The sequence below is a fragment of the Denticeps clupeoides genome, chromosome 11 (assembly GCF_900700375.1).
Source record: "Denticeps clupeoides chromosome 11, fDenClu1.1, whole genome shotgun sequence".
In the NCBI taxonomy this organism is placed as follows: Eukaryota; Metazoa; Chordata; class Actinopteri; order Clupeiformes; family Denticipitidae; genus Denticeps; species Denticeps clupeoides.
The window spans coordinates 9,763,404-9,775,193 of record NC_041717.1 but is presented as its reverse complement, the minus strand read 5'-3'; the positions used below and the strand labels follow the sequence as shown (position 1 = coordinate 9,775,193).

At 42.9% G+C, this 11,790-nt stretch overlaps 1 protein-coding gene across 1 annotated transcript; it reads right to left on the bottom strand.

Annotated features, from left to right (window-relative positions):
• Positions 1-2,259: 2,259 nt before the first annotated feature.
• On the bottom strand, positions 2,260-8,156 carry slc2a6 (solute carrier family 2 member 6). Its single transcript, XM_028996419.1, has 10 exons — positions 8,003-8,156; positions 7,735-7,888; positions 6,001-6,207; positions 5,740-5,839; positions 5,341-5,552; positions 4,693-4,842; positions 4,464-4,572; positions 4,204-4,374; positions 3,966-4,111; positions 2,260-3,751 (listed from the first exon to the last, which is right to left on the bottom strand). The coding sequence occupies exons 1-10, from the start codon at positions 8,044-8,046 to the stop codon at positions 3,596-3,598; spliced, it is 1,449 nt and encodes a 482-aa protein (XP_028852252.1). The 5' UTR covers positions 8,047-8,156; the 3' UTR covers positions 2,260-3,595.
• Positions 8,157-11,790: the final 3,634 nt, after the last annotated feature.

Here is an 11,790-nt window from a genome sequence, read left to right as displayed (position 1 = left end):
GTCACTTGTGATACACAGCAGCACAGCACACGGTGCACCCAGTGAAATTTGTCCTCTGCATTTAACCCATCACCCTGAGTAACCAGTGGGCAGCCATGACAGGCGCCCGGGGAGCAGTGTGTGGGGACGGTGCTTTGCTCAGTGGCACCTCAGTGGCACCTTGGCGGATCGGGATTGGAAACGGCAACCTTCTGATTACAGGGCCGCTTCCTTAACTGCTAGGCCACCATTGCCCACCCTGCCCACAGATATTGCACCTGGAATTTTTGTTTTAATCACCTATTAGATGAATAACCGCAACTGAGTAATAATACGGTATAAAAGAAGGTAAAACATTTTTGAAAAGTCTGATGAGGGAAAAATGCCTTTAGGTAGTTGTTGTAATGCCATCTGTAAATGTTGTATTATTTTTCTCAGTGGAGCATGCAGGACTGAGAAACAAATCCTTCTTGGGTTTGTCAAAATAAATTACATTTTCCTTTGTTTTCCCAAATGTTCTTTACACTGAGTTTATCGAAATGAGATCGTGTAATGCTTACTTTGACAGTGGGAAGGTGCTAATGCATGGATTCTGCAGGGGATGTGATAGCTAATAAAATCGTAGTGTGTACATTGTGAGCATTATGGCTATAAGCACCGGATTCCGGTGCCTGATACAATCTTCTAGCCAAGACCACCGTGACTTCCTGTGGCCTGAAGCTGCAACCCATAGCTGTTAGAGATGGACCAAGTTCCTGTGGCTGGACGCAAGCTGAGGCTTTTGGCACGGCCATAGCCGAGGTGGTTTAAATGTCTGGCAACGGCCACAGGAGTTAGTCTCGCCTGAGGGCATTGCCGCTTTTGCTGAAACCTCTCTTCTGTTCCCCTCATCATTTGCCCATAATTCTAATGGGCTGTCCCACCCCCCCTAAAGCTTCTATAAATTGTTAGTATCTGCACATATTTTTTCATGTTTGGCACATATGGCTGCATTTAATCTGGAGCCGTTGATACAATAACAAGTGTAACGGCACTAATGTGGTGGCGCAAGGCGCTCTTCATTCACGGTAGATCAAATCTGCCCTTTTTTTCCTCCCCAAGTAATTGGCAACTCTATGAACTTAGTGCCATCTGCTGGTGACTGAACAGCCTGATACTTCAGAGAAAAAGATGTTCATGATCAGTTTATGCAAAGAGATGGAGGACGTTCATCCTATTTGTCCAACCTTTGTCAATAATGTCAGGGAATTTATGATGGCAACATGTTGGAGCAGCCCACAGTAGATCATTGTGGATGTGGGTGTTGAGGTGAACCAATGTCACGTAAGGGGCAGTGGTGGCCTAGCGGTTAAGGAAGTGGCCCCGTAATCAGAAGGTTGCCGGTTCCAATCCCGAGCCACCATGGTGCCACTGAGGTGCCACTGAGCAAAGCACCGTCCCCACACACTGCTCCCCGGGCGCCTGTCATGGCTGCCCACTGCTCACCAAGGGTGGTGGTTAAAAGCAGAGGACACATTTTGTTGTGTCACCGTGTTATGTGCAGCAGTGTTTCACAATCACTTTCACTTTCAAATACAATTATGCATTAGAAATGCTGATTATTAGAGGAGCAGGATGGGTTTTTTTTCTGATGGAAAATATGTCTCAGGGCTAAGGATGAATCAGCCACAGATAGACCTGAAATGTGGATATGAGCCGTTTTTAAGTGAGAATTTATCATCATATCACATGTGAAGGTTCAATAAATATCTTTTGGCTTACACCTCGAGGTTGCTCCTCAGCCCAGTGTGAGCTGTGAAACAAATTAAATGGCAACAGTAACTAAAATAATAAATTTATCTCCATTGCCTGATACTCACCAGAATATTGGTTCATGACTTTATGCAGTTTTGCGCATGCTTTAGGAAGTTTTGCTAATCGAACTAGCAAAATATTCAGTGCATTTTTGATATTTAATAATATCAACTAATAACAGATCAAGTTGTTTTCATTACATAGTATATATTATCCATGATATTAATTATATATCATTACTCTTCTTGTAAGTTTTAGACACTATCCTTAACAGTTACAAAAGAACAGAATTTCAGGCAGATTATTAATGATTTGTCACGACTACGGACTTACGGGGGAAGGAAGCGCAGAGGTCTGACATGCTGGAAAAAGGGGTTTTATTATAAAATAGACGATAAGCAAATACAAATAAACAAAGGCGCGGTGGCCAAGAACGGGAAATAAAGAGGAGAACTCAAACGAGCCCGCAGGCGTGTGGCGATTGCCAGAACTTAAAACACAACACAGAAAACTGAAGTTCGTGCACCGAGTCCACGAAAATGTCGTCCCTCCCGAAGGGGCGGAAATCTGCGGTCTTTATGCACTGTCAGGATTGGCCACCAGTGATGAGCACAGTCAATCATGACATGGTTAGAAACAACAATGCAACAGAGTACCATGATTGAGTGATCAAATCAAACTCAAATCAAGAAGCCTAATAATACCTTTATTAACTATTACAAAACTTAGATGTTATAACGTGTGTTTCTGAGTTTCTCAAACAAAAAATCCTGAACACTGCTCAAAAGGTCAACAGAGAGCATGCTGCAGATCTTAAAAATAATATTACAGTAAATTAATCAAAGCGACCGTGAAGAATGATAAGGGTCGAGACAGGGTCGTTGCTAATTGGGTGAAAGTTCATCATTCAAATGGCCAACAGACAGGGGGCATGTTAAAAATAGGCTTTTCTTTGGGTGTATGCTAAAGGGACCCAGAGCAATGTTCTTTCTGGGCGCCCCAAAATTCCTCGTGATGGCACCGATGTGGCAGTGCTAAGCTAAGCCAGAGGGCCTGGAGGCAATCATTAAGAGCCCAACAAACTGTGGCAGGAAATTCTACAGCAACATGCCTGCATGGTAATCTATGACGTAAATCTCAAAATATGACAGTCTTCCTCACATGATCTTATTGAAATGATTAAGATCATTTCATAATCTTAATTAAATGAAATGAGGCTGTGGCACATACACATGCATGCTAAGGTGTACATCTGTGTGTAAATGTAAGGAGTACTATAGTCCAGAATCACATGATGACTTGGTCTTCCTAATAGAAATATGAAGCAGCTATTGTACATTTAGTTTATTTGTTGGATGCATGTGGTGTCTGTATACTGTAGTTACAGTATATTTCTGGTCCAAGTCACCATTAAAGAGGTAATGAAACAGAAAGAGGCAACAGAGCTTTTACATGTATTCCACATTATGCATTGTCTTCATCTTCATTGTCTCAAACTGACCTTTATTGCTGCTATTGCAGTCAAAAAGGAGGAACTTCTGATGATGTGTTTGCTAGAACCGGGAAAGGCAGGGCCATAGCCTTGTGCAATCGTGTAATATCACAACCTCATGTCTCTGTGTGGAATATCCAAAGCAGAAGCTTCAGGGTCACTTTTGAAATATAGTTGAAAAGCAAACCCATAAGCAAAAAGGTTCTCCTTACTCATACTGTCAGACACAGGCAACAATAGAAAAACATAAATTGGTTTAATCTACAAATTTCCATACTGATACATGTCCATCATGTATCAGTATGATGTATGAACAGTATCATGTATCAGTTACAGTGAAGGTACGTCCAGTCCAGTTCGGAAATAATTTTCTATTTCCTCTAGTGATCGGCCCTTGGTTTCCGGAATGAACACAGCCGTGAAAATTATATTCACAACACAAACCACACAAAAGACGAGGTAGGGAACAAACAGTCCGTATGCCACCTGTAAATCAGAAATTTGTTAATTAATGAAAATAAAAAATCAATTTAGACAGTTTAATGTGAATTAATAATGTTACATCTTAATCATTATTGCAAAATTTGATAATACGCAGTGTGGTAAGATGTGAAATTTTGCTTTCCAACGTTTGTCGGTATAAGAATTGTGTGTAAGAACACAATAACACATTGAGAAAATCTGAAAACAGGTAACTTACCACGACATGCATGAAGACGTGTGTCAGCACAAAAGCCGTAAGCCAGCTAACCACAACACAGAAACCAGATGCTATTCCACGAGCACCCAATGGTAAGATCTCAGACATCAGTAGCCACGTGATTGGACCCCAGCCCATTGCATATCCTTGCCAGAGCAAGGCAACAATGGTCAATTCATTTTCATATCGTAACATTTCAATTAGCCTACGAATCTAAAGACAAATTGGTCATAATTACCAAAAATAATCACCATGGAGCTGATCAACGGTATGAAGGTGATGGGATTAAGGGCAGATTCTGGACTGTCTACATACCCTCCGTCAGGATATAACGTGGTGTTGGTGTTTTGTGCAATTGGTGTGTGGGTGTACATAGTCATGGACAGCATGGAAATGAACATCAGGAATCCTGATGGCAGAGAGAAACGTGACAATCGTGATTCAACAGCATATTGGGCAACTAATTTGTATGTGTCTGTGTATATAATTCTTACACACCTGATGTGTACAGCAGAGCTTTTCGTCCTGCCTTGTCCATCAAAGAGGCTGAAGTCATGACAGACAGCAGTCGCACAACTCCCACCAGAGCAGCATCATTCTTCGGCTCCTAAATCATGAAGGTAGACAGCCAAACAAATCTAACAAATAACTATTGTGTGCGCCTCTATTCGGATGACTGCATGATGGTTTATTATCAGGCTTGCAAGCTTGCAAGTCTGTGGCCTACCAGGGACACTTGTGTCATGGTGAAAATGGGCTCGAGGTACACCAGGATAGGGGTTATGCCGGTCATCTGCTGAAGAAACCTCATAAATATGGAGATCAGAATGGGCTTGTAGTAGAAAGGCTCCATTAGTTCATCCCACCCTGCCGTCCTCTGAAAATAGGAAAATACATACATACAGTATAACTACTCATATCCATCTCTAGCACCTTTTCTGCTTCCTTATTAGTGTTTTTGGTCGGTTTTCTGGTCTTCAAATGAAAACAATTAAGTTGATGTTCTTCAAATAAGGCACAAAATTTATGTTTATTAGGGCTGTCGATAGGGCTCATCAATAGTTCAACCACTTAAGGGCCGTCTCATTTCCATTCTCATTACATGTAAAAATAAAACTTGCATTTTTTGAAAATAATGTAAATGCGACACAAAATATGAGTCATGTGAAAATATGAGTAATCATCCCTAAAAGTGTCATGTTTATGTAGTGATAATCTCTAGCTGGGGTGAGTTTTGCATTCTTGTCATGGGTTCAATTTAAAAAAAAAAAATCAAAATGCAGATGCAATTTATTTAAACACGTTAAATGTCCTTAACGCATACATTTTGACAGCCCTGGTGTTTATATAAGAAGCTCTTCGTATGCGGCTGTACCTGAGCGTTGATGCTCTCCTCGATGCGGCCGATCTCTGACACGTAGTCGGAGTCCGGCCCTCTGAGCCACTTCAGCGCCTCGGTGGCCTGCTGCCGCTTCCCACGGTTGAGGAGGTAGCGAGGAGACTCCGGCAGGAAGCACAGCAGCACGATCATGACTATGACAGGAACCTCGCCAGCGACAGCCAGCCATCTCCATGGCAACACCAAGCCTGTCCATGGACAGGGTCGCGTCACACCAAGAAACGTGTCATTTAAAAGAGGATCAGACATGAACAGAGGAACGACAAACAACCACGAGGTCATTTTGTGTAGGGAGGTCATTTAATTGACCTTTAAGACTGTCTGGCTCAATAAAAGGCCCAGATTCGGACAAACACCCAATTAGTTTTAGTTTACCGAGTGCATAAAGTGCCAGGGTTCCGACAACTGCAGTGATTTGAGGACAGGATCCTAAGGTGCCTCTGACAGCTGGATGTGAGATCTCCGAAACGTAGACCTAAATATCACACATATGGGAACAATACTTGCAGGACACCGCCAACTGATCGCAATGATAAAAACTCAGCAAAACATGTTAGAACTAAAAAGCAATGTTGGATTTACGTGGCTCGGATAGAAATGTCATACGGAACAGAGGTGTCTTTATATCCAACATACAGGAATGGATGCAGCCGACATGCCAGCAGCGATGCCAGTCAGGAATCTGCCAGTGTAAAGCATCCACATGCTCTGCGCCACAACTATAACCAGGTAGCCCACGGAGGACGGGAGGGCCGACATCATGATGCTCATCTTGCGGCCCACCTTGTCATTGAGGAACATGGCCACCAGGCCGCCGGCTGCTGCCCCCAGCGAGAAGATTGACTGTAAATTCATGCAATGAACAAACTGGTCAATATCGGGGTGGTAGTGGCCTAGCAGGTAAAACGCTTTTGTTTTTGCTCCCATTTTTCCTGAGATGAACCCAAAGATCTGAAACATTTTCTACATACACAAAAGACCAATTACTCTCAAATATTATTCGCAAATCTGTCTAAATCTGTGTTAGTAAGCACCTCTCCTTTTCCAAGATAACTCACATATGAAGGTGCGGATTAAACAGAATGAATATTGAACTCTGAAATGTGCAGTTTGATCACAGATGTCGCCACTTTTGAGTGAGCGTTTGAGGCACGCTGACTGCAGGAATGTCTACCAGAGCTGTTGCACGTGAAATGAATGTTCCTTTCTCTACCATAAGTCACCTCAGACAATTTGGCAGTACATCCAACCGGCCTCACAACCGCAGACCACGTGTAACCACACCAGCCCATCCAGCATGTTCATCTCCATGATCGCCTGAGACCAGCCAGAGCTGAAGTCGACTTGCATAACCAACGGATTTCTGCAAAAACTCTCAGGGAAGCTCATCTGCATGCTCATCATCTATATCGGGGTCTGAACCTGACTACAGTCAGCGTTGTGGTGGCGGTGGGGTTATTGTATGGGCAGGTGTGTGTTATGGACAAGGAATTTTATTGATTTTATTGATGCCATTTTGAATGCACAGAGATACCGTGATGAGATCCTGAAGCCCATTGTTGTGCCATTCATCTATGACCATAAGCTCATGTTGCAGCATGATAATCCATGGTCCATTTGCAGAATTCCTGAAAGCTGAAAACATCCCAGTTCTTGCATGGCCAGACATGTCACCCATTGAGCATGTCCGGGATGATCTGGATTGTTCTATTTCCTGCTAATATGAGGCAAATGGTGGTCACGCCAGATGATTGTGTGGCCTTTTATTGCAGGCAGTGTAAGGCACAGCTGTGCAATATTCATTCTGTTTAATCAGGTGGGATGGATTATCTCGGCAAAGGAGAAGGCCTCACTAACAAAGATTTAGAAAGGTTTGTTAACAATAAAGACAGATTTGTGAACAATATATGAGAATAATTGGTATTTTGTGTGTGTAGAAAATGTTTCAGAGCTTTCAGAAAGAGTTCAGTTCAGGAAAAATATGAGCAAAGACAAAAGTGTTGCGTTTATATTTTTGTTCAGTGTAGAAGACCACAAAGTCACAGGTTCAAAGCCCACTTACTACCATTGTGTCCCTGAACAACACTTACATTTACATTTACAGCATTTATCAGAAGCCCTTATCCAGAGCACCTTACAATCAGTAGTTACAGGGACAGTCCCCCCCTGGAGACATTCAGGGTTAATCAGGGACACAATGGTAGTAAGTGGGGTTTGATCCTGATCCTTCTGGTTCATAGGTGAGTGTAGACTACTACCACCCAAGACACTTAACCCTGATTGTAATTGGCTCTGGATAAGGGTGCCTGCTAAATGCTGTACATTCAAATGCCAAACTATTAACGTAAATTCATGAAAAGAAGCACGCACCCCAAACCATGATATCTGATGGGTGTCCATGTATAGCTGTGGGTTGCCATCCTTCTGGATTTGTGGGATGGCCGAAGAGGGAAATACCAAGGAGTATCCAAAGTTCAAATTCCCCAAAACAGCTGAAAACACGGCAAGGTAGAGGCGTGCATTTCTATAGAGACAAAGCAGAACATCTGTAACATTTTACTACCGCGGAACAAAACTGACCAAAGTCTCTAAACTCTCTCATAATTAAAATTCATAATAATGATAATGAATGACTTACCCGGGTATCCTCTTGCCGGGCAGCAGGGGTGTTGCCTCGTCCATGATCGTCGTTCCGCGGTCGCGAACTCCTCGCCGCCCGCGGCTTTAAACTGCGGGGGTCACGTGGTGCGCGGAAATTCCCGGTGCGTCCCCGGCGCCGCGCGCTCTTCCCGGAGCTGGCGATCTGCCACTCAAACTTCTCACGCTGACCTGATTGTTGGTTTCACTTTCGCTTCGGCACGATCGCGGCATTGTGGGGTCGTGACCTCTGAGTGACCTCGTACACTCGCTGTACGACCCTGACTACAATTTAAAAAGGATTTAACTAGATTAACTAGATGGTTTTAAAAGAACACACCGTGCGAGTATATTTTCTTTTATGAAGACCGAGGTGGGGGCCGTTTTGAATAATCCAATGCAAGAAACATATAAAAAAAATCGCAGAAGAAAGCGAAGTATTTTCGATTAAGCTTTTCTTTTATTCTGCTTGTATATACATGCAAACATTGTCCAAATATATTTTAACTTTTCCCAGACAATGACATCTTATTGCATCTTTTTCCTTTTCAAAGTTGTCAAGTAATTTACCTGTATGTGTTACAAGGCTGTAAATAATAAGCCTCGTTGGTAACACACACACAGAAGGCCATAAAGTCACAGGTTCAAGCCCCACTTACTACCATTGTGTCCCTGAGCAAGAAACTTAATCCTGAGTGTGTCCAGGGGGACTGTCCCTGTCACTACTGTAAATGGGCGTCTGGGCGTCTCCTAAATACTGTAAATGTAAGAGAAGCACACCAACCATCGGCACAAGAAAGAACCCTTTAGATAAATTTTGCTTTAGAAAGATCATTTACATTTACATTTAAGGCATTTGGCAGACGCCCTTATCCAGAGCGACTTACAACGTGCTTCCATTTTACCATCGATGACGTAATCAATTCTGGTTCATTAGGACCCCCAACTATGAATACAATAATTTTAGTCACTTTTTTGTAGTTTCTATACATAAGCCAGACAATAAGAAAGTTACACGTTAATCTAAATATTCTCTATAGAGGAAGGTCTTGAGCTGCCGTTTGAAAATACTGAGCTGTTCTGACCTCAAGAGGAAGTTCATTTCACCACCGAGGGGCCAAGACAGAGAAGAGTCTAGATGAGTGTCTTCCTTTTATCTTCAGAGCTTGAGGGACCAGGCAAGCAGTACTGGAGGCTCGGAGTATACGAGGTGCAGTGCGAGGTGTAATAAGGGCTGTGAGGTAGGATGGTGCTACTCCATGTTTGGCTTTGTAGGCCAGGATCAGTATTTTGAACCTGATGCGTGCAGCTACTGGGAGCCAGTGGAGGGAACGTAGCAGAGGGGCGGTGTGGGAGAATTTGGGAAGGTTGAAGATCAGTCGTACTGCTGCATTTTGTATTATTTGTAGAGGTCGGATGGTACCTAGAGGTAGACCAGCTAGAAGGGAGTTACAGTAGTCCAGTCGTGAGATTACTAAAGACTGAACCAGTATCTGGGTGGCCTGTGTTGACAGATAAGGGCGGATTCGTCTGATATTGTAGAGAAGGAATCTACATGAGCGGGAAAGATTGCTGATGTGAATCGAGAAGGAGAGTTGGTTGTCTATTGTTACTCCTGTTGTAGAAGAGCTATGATTTGTCCAGGTAAATAGCAGGATCTTGATGTGGTGAAGAATCTGCTGGAATGAATATTAGTTCAGTATTGGTGGGATTGAGTTTGAGGTGATGGGCTGCCTTCCAAAATGAGAAGTCGGTTAGACATGCAGAGATTTTGGAAAGAAAGATTAGCTATGTCGTCGGCATGGCAGTGGTTTGCTTCCTACTGACTTGGAAAGGATCCACCTCTGCCTCACGTAGACTCTCCACTGGTGTCCCTCAAGGCTCAGTACTAGGTCCTCTCCCTTTCCCCTCTACACAAGATCACTTGGTTAGGTCATTTCCTCACATGGATTATTTTACCACTGCCACCACTGCTACACAGTCTATATCCCTACGTCCTGCCCCCTAACTTACACCTCAGGGGAACCCAAAACTATCACTGATTGACCACCTGATTAAGCAAATGATGACACAACACTTGATGCTGCTTAAACACAATCTACCATTCAATACACACCACTCACAGATGATCATTTATTAGTCCCATAAGTTGGGAATTTACAAATTAAAACTAGTAAGGCAGAGAGTAAAGTTGCATAGGACCATAAAATCAATACCGATTTCACTCTTCGCCTTGTTGTACCCTACACACTAACAGGGAAGCATTATGCAAGTCCTTATTATACATGCAAAATAAATAAGAAATTTTTCTACAAATTGTGATGAGTGAGATTATACTCTCTGCTGGTGACAAGTTTAATCTCATCTCAATAATAATAATAAAAAAAAAGATTTATCTTTGATTAGCCTATGGTCACTGTGGAATTCTTTTGTCCAGATTTTGGGTTGAGGATGGGGGAGTCAGGCCACTGTGTGAAGTCAGTGGTTTCTTCTTAGGACAGTCCACGTGTGGAAATGACATCTCATGCTCCCGGATCCGTTTTTTCACAGCCAGATCCGGATGAATCCTGGTGTTGTTGTCTTGAACTATGACCGTGTCGTTCAGCATATTCGGGCAGTCAACTGACTGACTATTTTATTGCCACATGGTGTTGGTCATCCCAGACCTGACCCAGCTGAAGCAACCACAGACCACAGACACTGCCTCCACCAACTTGTACAGTAGGAAATATACATGATGGCTGTATAACTATATCTCCTTTGATGTGCCCATCACGGAGGAACAGGACCAATCTGTATTTATCAGGTCACATGAACTTTTTTGAGATATGAACCATTACCTTCTAAAAAAGGCAGCAAAGTTAATGCTTTGATAACCCTCCCAGGTTTAAGTAATGCACTGGACAGATCTTAACCTAATTTTAGTCATTGTAATGATCTCCATAGTTGTTTCGTTTGAAAGTGAAGTGATTGACATTGTGAGACACTGCAAATATGTTAGACGTGTTCATTTTTGGTGTATGGCCTTGTGACAGTCTGCCTGTTCTGTGAGTCGGGGTTATAACAACTGACCATTACTAAACTTTGCAAAAAACGTTTAATTAAGAGGATGAATTTATTCGAGGAGCAATGAGATTCCAAAGGGACTCCTACCATTTCCAGTGTTTTAAACATGATTAAACAATGTTTGGTAGATCTAAACTATCTGCACAGAACATTTATTTACTTATTCACGTATTAAGTGAATTAGAGTTCATCTGCAAAGTGAGACTACTGTTGTGATAAAAAATAATTAGTTTTAATTGCAAAAAATTGAAAGCACCGTCCCCACACACTGCTCCCCGGGCGCCTGCCATGGCTGCCCACTGCTCACCAAGGGTGATGATTAAAAACTGAGGACACATTTCGTTGTGTCACCGTGTGCTGTGCTGCAGTGTTTCACAATGACAATCACTCCACTTTCAATTGAACATCGAGCACCTGTCATGGGTGCTAGTACTCACACTCACCCATGAACCAGAAGACCCAGGTTCAAACCCCTCTTACTTACCATTGTGTCCCTGAATTGTGTCACTTATACCTGAGTGTCTCGAGGGGGGGACTGTCCCTGTCACTACTGATCGTAAGGCGCTCTGGATAAACGCTGTAAATGTAAACGTCGGATGAAATTTGCATTAGCGCCACTAGACCACACGGTGTCGCTCTTTTGCTCGTGTGGAATTCACCTGCTATTGAAAAACAATGACATAAACGCAGTCTGGATCGGGATAAACGTCCATGCCTTCATCA

What these genes read in the sequence shown, in the direction of transcription:
- slc2a6 (XM_028996419.1), bottom strand. Translation starts at nt 8,046, where the DNA reads ATGGACGAGGCAACACCCCTGCTGCCCGGCAAGAGGATACCCGG. An exon ending in CCCGGCAAGAGGATACCCGG is followed by an intron (nt 7,889 to 8,002) that starts GTAAGTCATTCA and finishes TTGTCTCTATAG; the next exon opens with AAATGCACGCCTCTACCTTG. An exon ending in CTCCATGGTGATTATTTTTG is followed by an intron (nt 4,112 to 4,203) that starts GTAATTATGACC and finishes TGCTCTGGCAAG; the next exon opens with GATATGCAATGGGCTGGGGT.